At 42.4% G+C, this 22,828-nt stretch overlaps 1 protein-coding gene and 1 long non-coding RNA gene across 3 annotated transcripts; both read right to left on the reverse strand.

The window, feature by feature from the left end:
• Positions 1-88: 88 nt before the first annotated feature.
• Positions 89-16,313, reverse strand: LOC116601421 (neural Wiskott-Aldrich syndrome protein). Of its 2 annotated transcripts, none has more exons than XM_048727359.1 (11): positions 15,758-16,313; positions 10,371-10,511; positions 6,883-6,969; positions 6,163-6,262; positions 5,834-6,016; positions 3,773-4,090; positions 3,376-3,411; positions 2,902-3,033; positions 1,907-2,496; positions 1,081-1,189; positions 89-242 (listed from the first exon to the last, which is right to left on the reverse strand). In XM_048727359.1, the coding sequence occupies exons 1-11, from the start codon at positions 15,878-15,880 to the stop codon at positions 175-177; spliced, it is 1,887 nt and encodes a 628-aa protein (XP_048583316.1). In that variant the 5' UTR covers positions 15,881-16,313; the 3' UTR covers positions 89-174. The 2 variants fall into 2 exon arrangements, with proteins under 2 accessions (XP_048583316.1, XP_048583317.1); XM_048727360.1 differs by lacking the exon at positions 15,758-16,313 and adding an exon at positions 11,019-11,136.
• On the reverse strand, positions 14,440-15,238 carry LOC125562968. The gene is made up of 2 exons (XR_007308021.1): positions 15,100-15,238; positions 14,440-14,914 (listed from the first exon to the last, which is right to left on the reverse strand). It is a non-coding gene; the product is annotated as an uncharacterized LOC125562968 (long non-coding RNA).
• Positions 16,314-22,828: the final 6,515 nt, after the last annotated feature.

The raw sequence follows: 22,828 nt of genomic DNA on the forward strand, positions 1-22,828 counted from the left end.
AAGCTGTCAGTCAATTGTTTAAGCAAAGAAATTAAAATTATTTAATTAAATCAGAAATATCAACCAATATCATTCTTAAACAAATCAATAAAAACGCCCGTGTATTTTATTATTATAAATGCTAAGCTACACGTACACATCATATAGATGCTGATAGCTGGGTGATTATAACGGCTAGTCCGACCAGTCATCATCATCATCGTCATCATCCCAATCATCGTCATCATCGTCGTCATCTTCATCTAAGGGAGGAATTGAATGTTACTGTACCATGACTTATTGCAACCATAGCAATAGGAACGGTGCGCGCTCTGAAGAATAGTTTTCTAAAAAGACGACGTTACCGTCTCCTAATAGGACGCAAACTCAACGCTCGTAATTTTACTACTTTTACTGGAGCACAAGAGCGAAGAAGTGTTTGCATGGGGGCATGGTGTTGTTATGGCATTTCTTCCTTTAGACAATGATTGGCTGAAATGGAGCTTTTCTTTTGCCAGCCCAGAGTTGGATAACTTTAACCCAAAATAAAGCCGGATCCACAGTCCTCGCGAGAACGCGCGCAAGATCCGACCCTAGACTTCGCCGGGTTCCAAACAAAGCATATCTCGTGTAAACGTAGTCTCAGTTAAAGACAAGCCAAACAATGAGCCCATGAGGCTTTGCGATATTTAGCCAAGCTAAAAGTTCTATAACCAGGTATAGCGAGCGTTGTTCCGCTCACCTTCAAAACTTAAATACTGTTCATAATGCGGTAAAAGATACTAGGTCAGCAATCATTTTATGCACATTTTTCACTTGGTATATTTTGCATTATTTTGAATTCACTTTTATTTGGAAGTATGAAGCCTTTGATTTCTCGGCTAAGAATGTCAAGCCGGTATTATCGCCTCTAATTAGCTTCCCGGAGGGACGCTGGTCAGTTCTACCGCATTGTCAATAATTGTTTGCACACGCGCACAAATGTAAACTCAGCGGAGTATGCCGTATGTATGTCGCAAGTGAAGCGTGTTTTTATATGGTCTTGCAGTATTACTTTTTACTAAAAATTTACATTTACCTCTTTCGTATTATCATAAATACCTGATGAGTGCATTACTCTAGAGCGGAGGTCCATTGCGCGTGCAATAGCTCCTCCCATACCCCCATCCTCGGGCTCAGGCTTTGGCTTTAAAGGCCTGCTTCGATCCACCTGTACAACACGAAGCGACAATTACATCGGCAATAAACAGTTATACCAATCTTTTAGATTGAAAAGTGATGTAAAGGGTGACAGCTTCTATGTGGCAAGTTTGTCAGAACAAGCCTTAAAATACATCGCGAATGAGCAAGAACACCGAAACCAAAGACCTGTCTGCGCCAAACCTGAATGACCGTTAAAGGTTTAGCCTACCATGGCAGGATAAAGTTGATGGCGAGATAACTCAAACACGGATAATTCGAGCTCCCGGCTAAACGTGAACAACATTGAAACCCCTAGGCTGTTGAAAGTCGAAAGTTGGTAGACCGAGAATCAAACACGCGCATTAGCCGTGCATAAGCAAACACCGACCACAACGGCACTAGCCTTTCTCTGAAATATTTATTACCCTACACACCTCCTCCCTTCACGCCTCCCTGGTCTGCAACAGGGATTAAGTCCTACTTATCAACTTTTGGAGTACACCGGATCATATTTTCAGGCACCATTTGATCTACTATGTCCTTGTACTTTACTTATCTACTTTTTCCCGGGTACCCGACTCCTGATCTGCCCTGAGGTACCCCCTCATCTCCTCCCACAAGACCCCGGATCTGCTTTTTGTGTACCCTCCCTCCCAAGAACTGATTGTGCGATCTGAACTCCTCCCGCATTACCCATGCAATCTTTTCCTACCATACCACCTACCCCATTTGCTCCCGCACGTACCTTTTTCAGTTGGTGTCCCAATTGGATGCTGTCCATCAGGGATTCACCCCCTCCACAGACCACTCCGCTCTTTATCCCGGTTAGCGCTGCGCCAAGCACCGATCCGGGAGGAGGGGCAGCCGCAAGCTCGAGTATAGGCGGAGGGGGTGGTGGTGGCGGCGGGGGTGGTGGTGGTGGTGGTCCCCCCGAAGGAGGTGGCGGGGAAGCAGCCGCTAAGGGTACGGCTGGGGCAGGAACTGTAGGTGCTGGAGCTATAGGCGGTGGTGGTGGGGGTCCCCCTGTAGCCGGAGCTATAGGCGGTGGTGGTGGAGGTCCCCCTGTAGCCGGAGCTATAGGCGGTGGTGGTGGGGGTACCCCTGTAGCCGGAGCTATAGGCGGTGGTGGTGGGGGTACCCCTGTAGCCGGAGCTATAGGCGGTGGTGGTGGAGGTCCCCTTGTAGCCTGAGATGTGGGCGGTGGTGGAGGGGGAGGAGCTTGAGATGGTGTTTCGGGTGCTCTTGGTGGTGGCGCAGGTGTAGGCGCTGCTGGTGGTGGTTGAGATACTTTAGCAGTATAAGGTAAAGTTGCTGCTGTACTTAGATCCGGAGGGGCTGTCGAAAAGAAATTAAAAACACTTTATCGAATGCGTGCTTTTGTTTGTTGATTGCACAAAAGCGCTAATAAAAGTTTGGAAATGTAAACGAGCAAACGGAAGAATACTAATGAATGTCAAATTCATTGATAAAATCCTTATTGAATATACTTATTGAATATCCCTTCGCGGTTAATGAAGAGCAAAAAAAGTGTACTTAACCTGCTGATGGTGCTACCGTGGAGGAGGGGGTGGGGGTGGTACTTTTTACTTAACCTGCTGATGGTGCTACCGTGGAGGAGGGGGCGGTACTTTTTACTTAACCTGCTGATGGTGCTACGTGGAGGAGGGAGTGGTACTTTTTACTTAACCTGCTGATGGTGCTACAGTGGAGGAGGGGGTGGGGGTGGTACTTTTTACTTACCTACTGATTGTGCTACCATGGGGGTAGGAGTTGGTGCTTCTACGCCAGCTGGTACTAAGGGTGGGGCCGTAGAGGCTTGTGTTTGTGGCGTTGGAGCTTGTTTCTTTTTCTTAAAAAGCGACGAGAAGAAACCTGAAACATTAAACGACGATTCACTCTTCAAGCGTCAGCTTTATGTCGGGTCATGAAGAAGCTATCAAAAGATTTCACCACATTGGATTGGTGCACCTCAGAAGAATAACGAGAATACAATAGGACAATGAGGTAATCTAGCCAATCCTGTTATTCCTTACGAGCGGACTTCTGCACTTCTCTATATGGCTGTAGGTCACTTGTTTTAAGATAGTACTTTTGCGCCATTACATATCTGTCGAGAATTTATATACACTGTAGCTCGACCTGTATCAATTTTTCCGCAGAAAATTATTTTTTTTTGTAAAGAACGTGCGATCAACGTTTGACATGTTTGCTCACCTCCTTTCTTTTCTTTCTTTATCTTTTCTTCTGAAGCTGTTGTGGAAGCAGAAAAATGTGAGATAAGCACTATGTTTTGCAATCGCACTCGCTAGGCTTCATTTATGCCGTTAAACCTTGACATTATTGTTTAATTCATTTCGTTAACATTATAAAGAAATACTATACTATGTCATCTATAAATCCCCGTTCCATTGGTTTTTAGCTCAATTTCTCACCAATCTGGTTACCCAAATCAATGTTCTACTTTTGTATACATGAGTCAACGGAGCAATCAGATCACGGTCAACTGATTGTTTTAGAAATATTTATTACTTCCGGAACCTGATCTAAATTTTAGTTCTTCCAACGCTATAACAAAACAGAACAACTACTTTTTAATTTAACGGCTACTTGCTTGATATTTCTGGTGGTTTAGGGGCGGGAGGTGGCGGGGGCTTAGGGACATCCACTTCCTCTTTAGTTATCATGCCCGACTCAACAGGGGCAGAATCAGGGTGACCATGAGCCGTAGCCTTGGAGGCTTCACCCTCGACAGGTACCCCTCCCGCTTGGCCGCCTCTCGCTGGCATTCCGCCACGCCTTGGTGGTCTGCCACGCCCTCTGGCTCTCGCCCTCCCTCTCCCGCGCATCTGTCCACCCATGGCACTCATTTGTGGCCTCATCATACTCATCTGCGGTCGCATCATGCTCATTTGCTGCTGCATTCTCGGACCTGACAAACAACATGCAACACTTTGAGACAAACTGCAAAGCACTTTTGAGACAAAGTACAATGCACTTTCTAGCTCTCTTTAAGCTCCGCTCTATCCCACTCATGTCTCTTTTTCTCCTCTCACTACCCTGTCTATCCCCCTCGTACCTCCTCTCCTCTCCATTCCGACCCTCTCCTCCCCCCTCGTGTCTCCCCACCTCTCAATTCCTACCCTCTTCCTCCCCCGCGTGTCTCCCCACATCTCCATTCCTACTCTCTCCCACCCCCTCGTGCCTCTCCATTCCGACCCTCTCTCACCTCTTCGTGTCTCCCCACCTCTCCATTCCGACCCTCTCCCACCCCCTCGTGTCTTCCCACCTCTCAATTCCGACCCTTTCCTACCCCCCTCGTGTCTCCCCACCTCTCCATTCCGACCCTCTCCGACCCCCTCGTGTCTTCCCACCTCTCCATTCCGACCCTTTCCTACCCTTTCCTACCCCCTCGTGCCTCCCCACCTCTCCATTCCGACCCTTTCCTACCCCTCGTGTCTCCCCACCTCTCCATTCCGACCATCTCTCTCCCCCTTGTGTCTTCCCACCTCTCCATTCCGACCCTCTCTCTCCCCTCGTGTCTCCCCACCTCTCCATTCCGACCCTTTCCGACCCCCTCGTGTCTCCCCACCTCTCCATTCCGACCCTTTCTCTCCCCCTCGTGTCTCCCCACCTCTCGGTTCCGACCCTTTCCTACCCCCTCGTGTCTCCCAACCTCTACATTCCGATCCTCTCCCACCCCTTGTGTCTCCCCACCTCTCCATTCCGACCCTTTCCCACCCCCTCGTGTCTCCCCACCTTTCCATTCCGACCCTTTCCCACCATTCGTGTCTCCCCACCTCTTCATTCCACCCTCTCTCACCTCCTCGTGTCTCCCCACCTGTCCATTCCGACCCTCTCTCTCCACCTCTTGTCTCCCCACCTCTCCATTCCGACCCTCTCTCATCCCCTTGGGCCTCCCTATCCCTCTACAGGCTCCGCTCTCCCACCTTGGTCTTTATATTTCCCTCAATGCTCATCTCTCTCTCCGTCTGTGGTATCTTATACTATCTCTCCCTCATGACCTCTCCCTCTCGAGTCTTCCTTCCTCCATCATGAACCTCTCTCCCCCTTGTGTCCCCCTACCTATATCACGCCCTGATCTCTCTCCCTTTTTGGGTTTCCTATCTCTCTCTCTCTCTCTCTCTCTCTCTCTCTCTCTCTCTCTCTCTCTCTCTCTCTCTCTCTCTCTCTCTCTCTCTCTCTCTCTCTCTCTCTCTCTCTCTCTCTCTCTCTCTCTCTCTCTCACGACCCTCCTTCTTGTGTCCCCCTACCTGCATCTCCGACATCTCCTTCTTGTGTCCCCCTACCTACAGCACGGCCCGCTCTCTTTTTTTTCCTTTTGGGCTTCCTATCTCTCCATCACGACACCTCTCTCCCTTAGGACCAGCTACCTACACCACGGCCCGCTCCCTCTTCCCTTCTGGGCTTCCTATTTCTCCATCACGACACCTCTCTCCCTTAGGACCAGCTACCTACACCACGGCCCGCTCCCTCCCCTTCAGGGCTTCCTATCTCTCCATCACGACACCTCTCTCCCTTAGGACCACCTACCTACACCACGGCCCGCTCCCTCTCCCCTTCTGGACTTCCTATATCTCTATCACGGCCCTATCTCTCCATTAGGTCCCCCCTACCTACACCACGGCTTGTTCTCTCTCTTAATTCCCCCTACCTCCTCTCATGCCTCCTCTTATCCCTGACTGCATGGGGATCAACCCTGCGAAGCTAGGATAAGCCGGCATGTTCATGCGCACCATCTGCATCCCTCTTCCACTCGGGTGTGCCACGAAGGCGGTCGATCCCATCATCATCATCTGTTGTTGTTGCTGGGCGATAAGTTTGCGCGCCCGAGCCTCTAGGATAACACGCAAATATAACATATTAATGCAATTTGTATTCTGCCAAATCACGCTAAAAACTTCCCCAAGCCATCAAATACATGACGAATTGTCAAAGAAAGACAAGGCAATACTAAGTATCAATGTATGTAACCGGTGATACCTTCTCGTTTTTTCTTGAATGCTTTGATTCTCTCTTTGACAGCAACGCGAAAGGCTTGGGCTTCCACCTCGTCACAAAAGTTGAGACCCGCCCTACAACCCTGAGGACAGTGAAAATAAAAAAGGAAAACATCAGTTTGGCTTAATACACATATAAGCATTAATCGAACTAAAATATTTTAAACAAAATACTTATACTTAAATATCTACATAAAATATTGTGATCTTACATAAAAACGATGTCAGTATCGTGGTACTCGTATTACCTGATCCTAATGAGATCATTATTAAGTTCCGCCGTGAACTGAATATTTGCGTGGATCAAATTCCTGGCGGGAGTAAGGGATCAAATTCTAGGCCAATTTTCTTCTTTCTGATTGCTATTTTTACCCAAATCGTTCCCTGCTCCCATCAGTATTATCTAAAATTACGTCGTTAGAAACCCAGTCCCCTTCTCCATGGTCTTAAAGAACGTCGATCAACCATTCCTTTGTTATTTTTTACAATTGAAAATGCAGAGTCTTACTAGCAAGGAAAACTTCAAAATAACGATTGAAGTCTTACTTGTTTGAATTAGCCGATGGACAATTTATTTGAATCTCTTGAGTTTGTGAACGTAAAATGGCGGCATGCCCGTCATACATCTTCAGGACCCTGTTAGGGTGAATGGACCCTTTATTTGCTGATATATTTCTCGTATTTGAGTTATGTCACTACTTACTTCAGCATTGAATGTGTGAAAGAAGCTCGCGGCGGCTCGATACTTAAACTGTTTATACAGCTCCTGCTCCCAGCTTATTTGCTTGTTCTGGGATATATATAAAACACTATAGTTATGGGAATTTGTACTATGGCACCTAGGGTAAAAGGGGTGACAGTGGGGGTGGCAGTGGGTAAGTTTGGCAAGGTGGGGGTACCCCGGATTGACTACAGGTATGGATGGGGTTAACCGATTAGCGACAAACGGCATAAAAATCTAGTACAAAAGCGACGTACTAGGATAGATTTGCCGACTACCAACAAAGACCAATAATTCTTACCGACTACCGACAAATTATGGAAGTTTTAACTGACTACGGACATGCGGACCCCCACATTCAGACCCTGTGACTAAGGTGGATGCGCAGTCATTGGTATCATCTGGAGAAGTAATAATATTTGAAGACCCTTTATTGAAATGGCCCACTTTTTGGCGGCCAGAGAGTGGGGGTTTGGCGTGGTACACACACTGTTTACGTGCCTGTATGGAGTGGTACCCACACTGTTTACGTGCCTGTATGGAGTGGTACCCACACTGTTTATGTACCTATATGGAGTGGTACCCACATTGTTTATGTACCTGTATGGAGTGGTACCCACACTGTTTACGTGCCTGTATGGAGATGTACCCACACTGTTTATGTGCCTGTATGGAGTGGTACCCACACTGTTTATGTACCTGTATGGAGTGGTACCCACACTGTTTACGTGCCTGTATGGAGATGTACCCACACTGTTTACGTGCCTGTATGGAGTGGTACCCACACTGTTTATGTGCCTGTATGGAGATGTACCCACACTGTTTATGTGCCTGTATGGAGTGGTACCCACACTGTTTATGTACCTATATGGAGTGGTACCCACACTGTTTACATGCCTGTATGGAGTGGTACCCACACTGTTTATGTGCCTGTATGGAGTGATACCCACACTGTTTATGTGCCTGGATGGAGTGGTACCCACACTGTTTACGTGCCTGTATGGAGTGGTACCCACACTGTTTATGTACCTATATGGAGTGGTACCCACACTGTTTATGTACCTATATGGAGTGGTACCCACACTGTTTATGTACCTGTATGGAGTGGTACCCACACTGTTTATGTGCCTGTATGGAGTGGTACCCACACTGTTTACGTGCCTGTATGGAGTGGTACCCACACTGTTTACGTGCCTGTATGGAGTGGTACCCACACTGTTTATGTGCCTGTATGGAGTGGTACCCACACTGTTTATGTACCTGTATGGAGTGGTACCCACACTGTTTACGTGCCTGTATGGAGTGGTACCCACACTGTTTACATGCCTGTATGGAAAGGTACCCACACTGTTTACATGCCTGTATGGAGTGGTACCCACACTGTTTACGTGCCTGTATGGAGTGGTACCCACACTGTTTACGTGCCTGTATGGAGTGGTACCCACACTGTTTATGTGCCTGTATGGAGTGGTACCCACACTGTTTATGTACCTGTATGGAGTGGTACCCACACTGTTTACGTGCCTGTATGGAGTGGTACCCACACTGTTTACATGCCTGTATGGAAAGGTACCCACACTGTTTACATGCCTGTATGGAGTGGTACCCACACTGTTTACGTGCCTGTATGGAGTGGTACCCACACTGTTTATGTACCTATATGGAGTGGTACCCACACTGTTTACATGCCTGTATGGAGTGGTACCCACACTGTTTACGTGCCTGTATGGAGTGGTACCCACACTGTTTATGTACCTATATGGAGTGGTACCCACACTGTTTATGTCCCTGTATGGAGTGGTACCCACACTGTTTACGTGCCTGTATGGAGTGGTACCCACACTGTTTATGTACCTATATGGAGTGGTACCCACACTGTTTATGTACCTGTATGGAGTGGTACCCACACTGTTTATGTACCTATATGGAGTGATACCCACACTGTTTATGTGCCTGGATGGAGTGGTACCCACACTGTTTATGTGCCTGTATGGAGTGGTACCCACACTGTTTATGTACCTATATGGAGTGATACCCACACTGTTTATGTGCCTGGATGGAGTGGTACCCACACTGTTTATGTACCTATATGGAGTGGTACCCACACTGTTTATGTGCCTGTATGGAGTGGTACCCACACTGTTAATGTCCCTGTATGAAGTGGTACCCACACTGTTTATGTACCTGTATGGCGTGGTACCCACACTGTTTACGTGCCTGTATGGAGTGGTACCCACACTGTTTACGTGCCTGTATGGAGTGGTACCCACACTGTTTATGTGCCTGTATGGAGTGGTACCCACACTGTTTATGTACCTGTATGGAGTGGTACCCACACTGTTTACGTGCCTGTATGGAGTGGTACCCACACTGTTTACGTGCCTGTATGGAGTGGTACCCACACTGTTTATGTGCCTGTATGGAGTGGTGCCCACACTGTTTATGTGCCTGTATGGAGTGGTACCCACACTGTTTATGTGCCTGTATGGAGTGGTACCCACACTGTTTACGTGCCTGTATGGAGTGGTACCCACACTGTTTATGTACCTACATGAAGTGGTACCCACACTGTTTATGTATCTGTATGACGTGGTACCCACACTGTTTACGTGCCTGTATGGAGTGGTACCCACACTGTTTACGTGCCTGTATGGAGCGGTACCCACACTGTTTATGTGCCTGTATGGAGTGGTACCCACACTGTTTATGTACCTGTATGGAGTGGTACCCACACTGTTTACGTGCCTGGATGGAGTAGTACCCACACTGTTTATGTACCTGTATGGAGTGGTACCCACACTGTTTATGTGCCTGTATGGAGTGGTACCCACACTGTTTATGTGCCTGCATAGAGTGGTATGGGAAAACTGGTGAAACATGGAGGAGGACCTGGCCTAACCCTATTTAAACTGGGGGGGGGATTTTTAAGCCCCCCCCCCCTCCGGAAAATTTGCTATAACTTGTGAACCATAGCAGCTAAGAGGCTAAATCTTGGAGACTTTTCCTAAAACTTATCTGCGGACGTTTTGATGCTATTGACATGTCGAGGAGACGCTTCATGGCACAATACAATCACAGCCGTTTTTTCACCCATAGGTTTCCCAAAAACTAAAATGTAATGATTTTTTTTTCATATTTTGGTCCTCTTTCTCAGAATTATATGCCTTTTTTGACTTTATTAGTTTGTCTAAGTGACAAGTTTCACAACAGCGCTAGAATATTTTTACCTCGGATATTTGGGGGGAGGGGTGGTTAAATTTGGAAATGGCGGACACAAGATGGCGGAAATTCTTACAAAAAATTGATTATAACGTTTTTATGACCTTTTTGCGTTGAAAACCCGTTAAAAGGATGATTTTGACATATCTGAATGATGTAAAATGATTTCAACCCGATATCTGATAATTTAGGCAATATTTGAAAGAATAGCTAGACATGATCGTATTTATTAAGTCATTTCTAGCACTTACGTCTATGTCTACAATGCGGATGTAGTACGAGCGAGCGATACCATCTTTGACAAGGCACGCCACACCAATAGCAGATATCTGCCATCTGGTGCGATCTTCTGGTACGGCCAGGAAGAGCTGGACAACTGCACAAGCAAGGCACTGGGATATGCCATGGGAAAAAATGTTAGACACTGGGATTCTATAAAAAAAAACCACGTGCAAAGCACAGGTATGCCATGGAAAAAAACATAACATGTTAGACACTGGAATTCTATAAAAAAAGACATCCTATGAAAGACATTAGGATGGCATAAAAGCAATGACATTGAAGACACAGTAATTCCATGAAAAACATGCCACGTGCAAAGTCAGGAATACCATTAAAACACAACCCATGTAAGGAACTGCAATGCTATGAAAATATATCCCAGGCAAGGAACCCTATGGAAACACTTTCAATGCATAAGGGATTGGGAACAGAATTACCATGAAAAACGCATAACATAAGGAACTGGAATACCATTAAAAATAAATAAAATGAAACATGTGAGAATGTCTGGTAATAGAAATCAACAAGAAAAAATTAAATATCCCGTAAAAGCATAATTACAAACAGGAAATTTCATCTGGGCAACAGAAATCAAGAGAGATAATTAGATTGCTTACGATTCGTTTTTCCCCTATCGTTTCCTTGACCACCGCATTTTCTTCATTAGTTAATAATCTTGACAAATTTTCTGTCATGCTAATAAAAGTCCAATAGACTTGTCTACAGCCTACAATGCGCGCGCCAATTACTGATTATGACGCTAACAAACGCGCTAATTTGACACACAGTTAGCCACGCGCTGGTAATATGCCTAGTGCACACTAGTGACATAATAACATAACAACATAGTCGCGCGCACTCTTTTAAGCCCGACATAATGACATGGACATAATGACATGAAAGAAAAAAAAAAACCGTGTTTTTTCTCTTATGTTGTTATGTTCATGTCGTTATGTCGGGCTTATGTCAAAATGTCGAACCATTCACCTTGAACATATGAACATGAGGATGCAAGCGTCTATGTCATTATATCGTAATGTCACTAGTTTGCACCAGGCATAACCACGCTGGCATACTATGATTGGCAGCTCTGTGCTTTCTATCTCACAGAACCGCTTTCAGATTTTTTGTCTGGTGTTACAAAAATGTGTCGTGGAAGGATAGTCAAAATACTTCGGAAAAGAGAGGGGGGGGAGGGTTGTAAGGCAGAGTTCCTTGATGCATGATTTCTGAGTCAAATAAATAATCCCAAATCGTTTCCTCTAGCGTTTTCGCTTTTCGCAGGGTTTCCTGGGAAGTTAGGCTAGATTCGGATTATGATCGTGTCTTTGATTAGCTAGAACCTCTTAAAAAAGATACTGTTTAAATTTACTGAAGATTTAAAGATTTTGTCAAAACAACAGATGACATTGGTGATGACTTTTTTTTCTAGACATTTTGGTCCAGGTTAATCCATAATCAATAAATAATAACGCAAACATATTTCTTTCAAATAGCGTAAACCTTTTGAAAACATTTCCTTGCTTTTTATAATCTAAATGTACACACTAATATTTATTTTAGATTGTTATATGTACTTTGTATACACCTATTTAAAAAATGGTTGTCAGCGCAAAAGGCAAATGGCAATTGCCAAAATGGCAGTTCTACGACCAAAGGTGCTTATAGACAGTAATTATTTGTAAAAATGAAGGTGAAAATAAGCTCAAAATTTTTATTCAACTCATTTTTATTTATAATTTTGAACTTGTCAATCCCCATTTGCCGTTGCACTGACAACGTGCTAATGTGTATACTTGAGATTACAGCTGTACCGTTAACTTCTAAAAGATCTGTATTATTGCAGTAGTTACAGGCATTCATTGCGGGCCTATTTTTGTTGTTGCCATTAGTTCCACTCTGAATACAATCAAATATTTAGGGGGGGAAACTGATTAATTATTAAGAAGTAGCGTCTTAAAGCCGAACTTAACAAACCAAACTCCCGACCAAGTTGATTTGTTATCAAGTTTTAAAGAACCAGGTAAGTTGAAAGAGTGTCCGTGTATTAAAAAAATAATATGGGTACCAATTACTGGTGAGCCCTACTAAACTATTTGCTTCAAAAGATTTTGATAGCTTTCTGCTTGAAAAAAGTACTTGCTCAGAGCTTTTTACTACTATTTTGCATTGATACTAATCTGATAAAAATTAAAGTCATAAGGTTGTAGAATAATAACATTTTACAAAGACCACGGACATGACGATGTACTTTTCTTTTTAAATTCTGATTGCGTTTTTGTCTTCAGATGAAGCTCTATCTATCCGTTTTCCGCGCTTTCCAACGTACAGAGAGCTTTTCACAATTTGTACTATACAAAATAAGTAAAGGTTGTAAAATAATATCGTAAAAGTTTATAAACAAATACTATAAAAATGTATTTTGCTATACTTATATTCTGAATTGCGTTTTTGTTTTCAGATATGAAGCTCTATCTATCCGTTTTTCTATTTATCTCGTGCCAATGTGTTGCGGAAGTTATAAGTGGACAAACCTTGCAAAAGCGGCGACTGTTGAGCAAAAAAGTAGTGAGAAAAGTATCGGTAAAAAGTATACGATCTTGCATTGACGAATGCCACCAAGAGCCTCGGTGCAATAGCATAAACTTTAAGCTTGTTGGTGACGTGAATTGTGAGATGAACGAAGAGGATTCCTCGACAGTTGCACTGGTCCCTGATGATTATAACATTTACTACACCAACGACAAACAAAAAACGGTAGGTTTTACAAAATTCTCTGTCTTTATGTCTTTTTGAAACAGGACGTTAGTCAGAACTGTTCTCGCACAAACGTTTTATGAAATAATTCAGTGGAAGATAAAATAAAGATGAGTTTTCTTTATTTCTTTCAAAACCCTTGAGCTAGAGGCTTTCCAAATTGTGAAATATATCTAAAAAAATCGGTTTCGAGTATTATTTTTGCACATCGGCCGGATTTTTTTTTTAGTGATTTCTAGTATAGTGCCATTTTTCGTCAGCTTTGAAACCAGGTTTTTATATGCTATCGGTCATGTAAGAAATGGCAATTAATTTTTTCTAGGGACACAGGAAATCGGGAATCAGAAGGAGAAAAATCATTGTCTGAAATTCATCTCAGAACAAAAAGTTATTCATTTTTTACTCCAGAAGAGTTTTATCCAGTGTGCTATTCTTTATATTAACTTATCCGAGTTAGTGCAAAAGTGTTTTTGATAAAAATAATTTATAACGATCTCAACAAGATCCCTAAATTTTTTATCCTGTCCGTTATATTTTTCTGGAAATCTGAAGCCTTCATAATTTTTCTGCTCCATTATAAGTTTGTCTCTTATTCTCAAATGTACACTGTTAGTTTCAAAAAGGGAGTAAAAAACCGAGGTACAAAATGACTCCCTTTTTGGAGTAATCTTTTACTCCCTTTTTTCTACTCTCTCAAGGGAGTAGATTTTACCCCTGTAGGGGAGTAACTAAAGGGAGTGATTTTCTAGGTTGCTTGCTATTACTCCATTAAAGGAGTACAATTTACCCTCAAAATGGAGTTATTTTTTACTCCTTTTTTTCCTACTCTCTTAGGGGAGTAAATTTTACCCACTTTAGGGGGTAGCTAAGTGGAGTAATTTACTAAGTTGCTTGTTGTTACTCCATTAAAAGAGTACAATTCACCCTCAAAATGGGAGTCAATTTTTACTCCCTATTTTGTTATTTCCCCCTACTAATTGGGTAACTAAAGGGATGATTTCAACCCCCTCCCCCGTTTTTACAAAATGGCTGTTTAAACTACACCTACTTCAGGGGTTAATACTGGAGAAATCAGAGTAATTTAGAAACACCAAGGAAAAGACGTTATTATGAATTTGACAAATCATTTAATTAAACAATTCAGTTTAAAAAATAACAAAATATAAGTTGAAAAAATGTTTGAAAAATAATAGTCATTTGACATAAGGTATCCAGGGCAAAATTACTAACAAGTGTTCCAACATAACAAAGCTGAAACAAACATACACAATATTATTTTTCTATAACAACTTTAACAGCTTTTGAACATTACCCTTTTTGGCGTCATTACGGTTTTCCAAAAGAACTGCCTCCTCCTCCATCTTTGTATATTCAGATAAGAAGCTAGAAGCCTAATGCCTCTATATGCACCATTTAAATTTGAACCTGGTAGGCTAGCTTGAAAAGATAACTAGGTTCTTCATATAAAGGGTTTACTGTGAACAGAATATACGGACAAAAACCAACTACAGTAACATTAGATATTCAAAATAAATATCTGGACAAATTTTAGGTGCAAGACTGATTACTAGGTTTTTACTAAGCTAAGTTATTCAATTTTGTGCTTCAAGTAACAGTTTATAAAGCATAGGCGCTTTAGATGTAAGTACAGTGATTAGCGAATAACTTTACGCATTGATACATTCCTTATACCTCAAACTTCTTTCTTTTCTGGCTTTGCAACTCGAGCACATTTTACTATCTCTATCATAATGTCCTGCGAAGATAATAAGAGAAACACATAAGAAGGTAGTATTGCTTTGGAAGATAACAAAGAATCACAAAACATATCAGTCTAGTTCGAGAAATCCGCTCACGAACGATGATTTGATGCTGAAGGTGGTCGCAAAAATCACATTTACTATTGAACCTATCACATTATAAAGCCGATTACACACTAACCTTTTACTTCAATCCATTTTCTGCCATCAAATCCTTAAAAAAAGTGAATTACGCGTAGAAAAGACGGGAATAAACGGCTATCCGTTTGGAGGCTGTGATAATGGCTTTCGTTGGACCGTTATGATTTTGCGCCTTGGGCCCAAGCCCCTCTCGGCCACTTAAAGCGAGGAACGCCCGGTACATTTTGCTTTTATGGGCCCTGGTGAGCCGTCTTCTATCTGCAAAGCGGGACTTCTTTTTTTTATAATCTCAAGTAGCATTTCTATTAGAAACAATATATATGATTTTATAATGTTCAAATCGGATCTAAGAATTTTATACAATTATCACCCTACCTTATATGGTGAAAATTTTTATGACGCTAGAAAGCCTAAATTTATGCGATGTCGGGGACTTTAAGGCCAAACTCACGGTATGGTTACTATTCGATCACATAGAAACCAAGTTACTAGATGTGCAACCTCACTTGAGACTATTTAACAATTAATCGCCGAAGCCGAAATGAATAGCGGTGGATAGTCGACGCTTCCCGTCTCGGGGACTATCCACCGCTATTTACTGATCCTGATGTGAATAATTGTTTCAGTATATACTTGGCGGGGACTGAACAAGTCACATTTTGCTGTAATTATTTTATCGAATTTCCAACTCTGTTTACCTTTAATAAGTAATGGTCGCGCGAAACGAGGTATCGCTTCTGAGATTTGTTGATGATCTTTGTGAAGATTTTGCTCGCTCTCTGAACTTGAGGGCACCAAATCCATTCTGTTTTTCCACACATTGCTTTTAACCACCACGAAATACAGAACCTCCAATGAAGACAATATACGAATTTTGACCAATATTATTTTGTAGACTAATTTAGTCCCGTTTCACACGTCGTTTTCACAAATTTGATCTTAGAAATTATATTTCTTTTGCTTTGAATCCTCCACAGACGAGAAGGTACATTTACTAAAATACTTCCCTGAGTGTGGATACATTATGCAGGCCTAAACTTTGAGTATCTTGTCGTTTTCCTTTGTATAAAGTGACGATGTGCTGCACTTGTTTATTGCAAATAAAATTTCAGCAAACTTTGAATTTGTCGCGCGCGATGCAAAATTATTTCGGCGGAAAATTGTCAAAACACATGGAGTTTGAAGCCGATTTTCCGTTAAGGACAATGAATCTAAATAAATTTTAGCAAAAAAGCCGTTTTAATGTGAAGCTCGATAATTTCGGGTGCTAAAAGCAAGTTTATTTTATGGTAATTTCAGTGACAGTGAATACTGCCATTATTCCGAGATAGCGAATCAATCAGAGCGCGCGTTCTTATGAAGTTCCCGCCAAGTATATTTAACAAATTTCCCATAGTTTTTCGTGGTATGTACTCTAATACACCACGATATTCGTCACCCCATGATCAAAATGTTGTGAAATTACGAGGCGTGGTAGCTACGCAGTAATTACAACACAAACAACAAAACCCGGGGATTGGGGGGGGGGGGGGGGGGTGGTTGACACCCTTCCCATGATGCACTTCGTCAAAGCATATTATCAACCACCGCGCGTCGTGATGGCGCGCAGATGATCTTAGTCATAGTCAAGGCGGCAAGAGCTAAATAGAATAGCTCCGATGCATTCTGAATAAGAAATTTGTTTAATTATCGCCGAATGCCTCGACAATTAAAATTCAAGATTTAAATGAAAACAGATGTTTTCTTTGCCTTTTAAATCCACGGCCTTTTCCCACGGGCCTTTATTACTCAATCCTGGACGATTTAACGAATTATTTCAATACCTATGAATTTTATACTGTATTTTTATTTTTCTTGGTCAAGATTGCAGTGGTGGTCATGAGAAATTTGTTTCCTTCAGTTAAAAATGACAACAAAATACACAGGTAGCCCAAGCTCTGTATTTGTCCCTTTTGATTTTACGGTAAACATAGAGCGAAAAACAAAATTAGTGAAAAATAAAAACAAATCGCGAGACGACAGAAAAAGGAAAACAGTTGCATTGTATTACTGGGCTCCTAAAGGTATCCCATTAAAAATCACGCGCAAGTGCTCATGGACAGGGTGTCAAACCAACCTAAACAAAAACAGTATTTACAAAATCAAAACAGCGCGTACTCTTGAAATGGTGTGTTTTGTAGTGCGTGCGCGAGCGCATGCAACGCGAGCAGATAAACGAAAATTGAAAAAAAACCTTTAGCTTATAAACCCTGCAGTCTTCGTTACTTTAAGTGTCCTTTTGCAAGAATGGGAAATACATTTACTAGAAAAGATTGAGAACCAAATTTCTCGAATTTAAATCAAGGTTTTCCGTCTCTCTCGCTTCAAGCGAACCTGCAAGGATTGTGTGAATGACGAATCCCGTGGTATGTCCTCTGATTTACCATAGCTAACAACCAATCAGAAAGCGAGATTACGCGCAAGTGTTGTAGAATTAACAAATTTCCTAATTCCCATTCAAGAATGTTGACGGACTTCGAGTTCTCGAGAGAAAAAAAAAATCATTTCCCCTCGGTTAATTCGAGCTTACCCGAGCATACCCGAAAGACTAAAGGTTCTCAATAGACACATTTTCAGTCATTTCGAATAACTCAAACTCCCTGTTTTCCTTGAGTGTATTCCTTGACGGCTTCGGGTTTACGAGGATCCGTTGTATTTGGAAATTTGCGATCAGGGGTGATCTGTACGACTTAGTGGGCACCAACCTAAATGCTACTATATGGGAGCCAGAACTATGTTCGCTGACATCATCGATCGATGTTTGTTGCAGAAGCCACCCACAGCCCCTCCCCCTGAGGTGATCTACAGATCATGCGCAGAACTAAAAGCCGCCCGCCCGTCGGCCCCGAGCGGAAATTACGCCATGCGCGTCAGGGGGTTTAGGAGAACCATCTACTGTGACATGGAAACATCAGGTAAGCACAGGTAACCCACGCCGCTAATACACGGATATACTGTCATGTAGATACAGGGAGCCAACGCATCTAACACGTGAGATATACTGTCATGTAAACACAGGGAAAACGCGCAACTAACACGAGGATATACTGTCATGTAAACACAGGGAACCCACGCAACTAACACGAAAATATGGTATCATGTAAACACAGGGAACCCAAGTAACTAACACGAGGATATACTGTCATGTAAACACAGGGAACCCAAGCAGCTAACACGAGGATATACTGTCATGTAAACACAGGGAACCCACGCAACTAACACGAGGATATACTGTCATATGTAAACACAGGTAACCCGCGTAACTAACACGTCCCTCGATGTATGTTTTCAGGAGGGGGATGGTCACTCGTCGTGTCAATCAGCGCCTCGAGTAGAAACCATATTATCCGTCATGCGCACAACTGCTTCAACAGCTCCTTGTGCGTGCCAAAGGAGTCGGGAACTCTCCCTGTTCGCAAGCATTCGGATGAGGAAATTCGCGCCCTGGCTTTTTACGAAGGTGATAATACAACTGATAACTCGAACGCCGACTCGGAAGCTGGCAGATTGGCTCGAGTTATCAAGAGCTGGAGCTATTGGATATCGAAAAAAATGCAGTGTCTTTTTTATGGCGTATCTCTTCAAAATACTTTCTTGTTGTTCTATATAATTTTAATCCGATCTTTTTCTTTTGTAGGAACATTTCGCCTGGAGGCCGCAGGTTCCCGAATCACCTATTACCGGGTAATATCTAATTTCCTTTAAACCACCAGAACTTACCGCAGACACGTGACTGCGTGTCTTGGGCTTTAAAGGGCTTGAAATCCGGTTATAGCTTAGGACTTTTGTAAACTGATTAAAGCAATCCGTATTTATCTTTATCTTAGTTATCTTAAGCGTCGGAAGCATGTGAATTTGTTATTCTATACACAAAAAATTAGCCTAGCTGATTATCTTTAATAGATGTTTCATTTGGAAAACTGTGTTACAGCCGAGGAATAGCTCGTAGTCAGACACAAGCTTTTGTTTTTTTTTCTGATTTTGATTGTTTGGTTTGATTGACAACGCGCTATTCCCAAACGTAGAAATAACTTTTGAATACTGGAAAGTCGCGCAACAACGAATCTTTCTATAACGTTTTGCTACCTTTCGGCAGATAGTCGAAGGATCTGATGCATTTGATGCGGGATGCAATGGTAGAGAAAGGTACATTCTGATTCTCGATCCACGCAGCGTGGTTTTCGTCTCCCTCGAAGCCGTTCTGGACCCGTCACACTAGGCAGCGCTTAAGCCTGATCCCCACTAGCGTCATAAGGATCATAAGGCATGAGGAAGGGCTTACGATGCTTATGATCGGGTGGGGAACGCGGGCAACATAACGATCATAAAACGATTACTTGAACATTCTCACGAAAATGAAAATATCAATAGCATTCGTTTTGAAAAAGTTTAATAAGTAAACAACAGCTTGTTTAAATAACAAGAGCTTTTTTTTTCTTTTACTTGTGTTATCAGAAATTCATGCAGCTCATTAAACTAAGTAATAGGAATAAAGCAATACTCTCGAAACATAATCCAAGTGGTGGTTTCCATTTAAGCTAGTAAGTTTTTGTCATAAAGCTCCAGGTAATTCTGTACTGCTTGAGCAATCTTTTCATTTTCATCAAGCGTCGTCGGCACTACAACTCCGTCTGTGGCTGCCATTTTGACTTCTTGCACGAGTATTAGTAACAGCCTGCACTAGGATTTGATTGGTTGTTACTTATGTCATGCATATGTCATTATGATCATGACGTCCCCACTAGGGTTTGGCACAGGTTGCTCGGCAACTTTTAAGATTTTTGGCAACTTTTTGGATTTTCGGCAACTTTTAAGATTTTCGGAAACTTTGGACTTTTTCAACCAAAATAATGTGTATTTTATATCTTTTGGGTGCATTTATTAGTTTTATTTTAATAGATTTCGGTATATAATTATATCTTAAAATAACACATGATTGATGATTGAACTAGTAATGCGACTTGCACAACTCCGGTCAGCCACAGGGTACCCGTTTATGTGTATATGTGCTTTTTTAATAACAAGGTCAGTGGTATCACATGGCATGTTTTTCAAGATGGCGGACGAGAGTAATTCAAATTCCAATTCTTCGATCTCTTCATCTGCAGATAAGGATCCAATTAATACAATCACGGAAGCTAAAAGGCTAGGAGCAAATCTCTCTACTCCAAAGAAAGCTAAAATAGCTAAAGAAAGAAAAATTCAAACCAATCCTGCCGGTAAAAGTCGCTCTTAGCGTGGAGGAAATGACCCAAAGTTAAGTTCGTGGCAACATGTTCATAGTGGTGAGTACCTCAAAGCAGTTAGTGGGAAATTAAGACGTGAGGCATGCAAGGAGACAATTAGTAAGAAATCAAGTACTGTCAAGAAACACATCCAATCCGCAAAACATGTCATGGCAAAGAAGGTTATCTTGGACAGCAAGAAAAAAGACCATTCAGTCCTACATTTGATCAAAAGAAATGATCAGGCAAAGCATCCGAAAGGTTAGACACTGCCTTTTGATATGCGTCTGTATCGCTTTGAATTGGTTGAATGCTTTTAGCAGCTGGAATTTCTCTGTCTAAAATTGACTGTGTACGCTCATTTCTTGAAAGGTATGGGCATAGGCTTACATCGGAAAGTCACCTAAGAGAGTAAGTACCTTCCGTAGTTACAAAGGAAAAAGAGACGCTGAAATCAGGTGAATGCTGTTTCAACCATCTTTGACGGTCACACTCGTTTAGGTGAAGCTTTAGCTATTGTCGTGCGTTTTGTAGACAGGCATTGGGATGTGCAACAAAGGCTGGTGAGACTTCAAGTATTAGCGAAAAGCGAGCTAGCCCAATGCTTGATACAAGCCCTGGCGGTTGATTTTTCAATCCAGCCTGAAGCTCTTTTAGCGGCAATGAAGGACGGTGCGTCTGTGAACAAGACATGATTTAATTAACAGTGTGGAGGAATAAGAAACTCTTTTTGCACGGCCACCAGGCAGAGTCAGTTCGAATGTATTATATGCAGGGTGGAGAACCCGGGAGCTCTTTTAGCGGCAATGAAGGACGGTGCGTCTGTGAACAAGGCAGCACTGCAGCAAGTCAAGTTCTTTATACCACAGCTGCTTGATATTACTTGCTTCTCACATAAAGTCGATAATGTGGGCAAGCACTTCGAGTTCCGTGTTCTGAACACATTCGTTCAATAATGGGTCAGCATGTTCTCGCACAGTGCAGCCCTGCGCATTGCCTGGAAGACCAAGACTGCCACTGCCATGCGTACATATAGCCCGACACGATGGTGGAGCAAGTGGGAGATGATGAAACAAGTACTGGAGTATTTTGGTGACGTGGAGCCATTCCTCCGGGAGAATGATCAGCTTGTTCCTGCAACTAGAGTTAACTTTTCAGCTCTCCTGCTGACTAAAGATCTTGAACTTGAACTTGCTGTTTTTGTTGACGGAGGAAATCACTTTGTGTCAGCTACGTACTATTTGGATGGGGATTTTTTCAACCAGCTAGTAGCAAGGGAAAAAGCCTGTATTAATCCTGGTTTGCTTTCAGCAAAATTTCAGCCAAACATTTTATGATATTGTACGTGCTTTCCGTGTGCAAGATTGTTTTGTCCAGTTCACGTCCAGCAGTTTTACCCTACAGTTGCTTCTGTGGAAGAGTTAAGAAAGCTTACCTTCCTTGATAATGACGGTATAATACAAGGGCTCGTCGTTGAACTCCCTCAGTGCATGGCCATTGCCAATGGCAAAGCTACTTTGGTGGTCAAGAAATGAAGCAACATTTGCCCAACTGGTCCTCAGCCGTAAAGAAAGTACTTCTAGTGCAACCGAGCTCTGCCTCTGCTGAACAAGTCTTTAGCTTAATGAATAATTTCTTTGGGAGCCAGCAAGATGCCTCCCTAGAGGAGACAGCGGAAGTTGCAGTAATGCTTCGGTACAACCAAAACCAGAGGAGGAAGGTCTTCGTACCTTGAATGGTTGTTTCATGACTGATCGCATTAGTATAAATAATGAATAGGAAGTGACAACCTGATTTGGAACTTTCTTTATCAGCACAACGCCCCATATAAACGAGTAATTTTTCATTGACAATCTTTAGTTGGCAGTTATCGCTTTTGTTAGAGAACTTGTAAACATTAGTAGATTAGTAGGTCAGAACCCGGTTTTCACATATCACAAAATGTGACGCGCTGGGATGAGATTTTGATACATTCAATTTACCGTTGCTACATAGCATTTTTAAAACTTTTAATACAACTAGTTTATACATGCAGAATAAAATACATCTAAAAAGAGTAAGGTTTTTCAGGAAATATGTGATCTGAAGTATGTTTTAGCAACAAAGCAATAACAAGTAGTGTTAATCTTTTATATTTTCTCATATAAGAACAACTTTCATTTTTCAGGCTGAATGGGTTCCCTAATATAAATGGTGATTTATTTTTTAAAGTCAGGTCTGGGTGTTCTTAATCCACTTGTACTTATACGCGGGTTTTTACTGTATTCGAGTTTGAAATAGCTTTGAAATAAAGTTTGATAAGAAACAAGTTGAAAAAAGCTTAAATATCTTGGCAACTTTTCCGCAACTTTTTTGAAAAAGTAGCAACTTTTCGGCAACTTTTTGAAGGAAGTAGCAGCTTTCCGGCAACTTTTAAGCACTTTTATCGGCAACTTTTGGCCACATTATCGGCTACTTGTGCCAAACCCTAGTCCCCACTAGAAATTTTGCGATCATAACATTCCT

Source organism: Nematostella vectensis, chromosome 5, assembly GCF_932526225.1.
Source record: "Nematostella vectensis chromosome 5, jaNemVect1.1, whole genome shotgun sequence".
NCBI classification, from domain to species: domain Eukaryota; kingdom Metazoa; phylum Cnidaria; class Anthozoa; order Actiniaria; family Edwardsiidae; genus Nematostella; species Nematostella vectensis.

Excerpts from the sequence above, each read along its gene's own strand:
- LOC116601421 (XM_048727359.1), bottom strand. The coding sequence starts at position 15,880 with ATGTGTGGAAAAACAGAATGGATTTGGTGCCCTCAAGTTCAGAGAGCG. Across the intron at positions 6,017-6,162 it reads ATTCAAGAAAAAACGAGAAG|AGGCTCGGGCGCGCAAACTT; the intron begins GTATCACCGGTT and ends GTGTTATCCTAG. Across the intron at positions 1,190-1,906 it reads TGGGACACCAACTGAAAAAG|GTGGATCGAAGCAGGCCTTT; the intron begins GTACGTGCGGGA and ends CGTGTTGTACAG.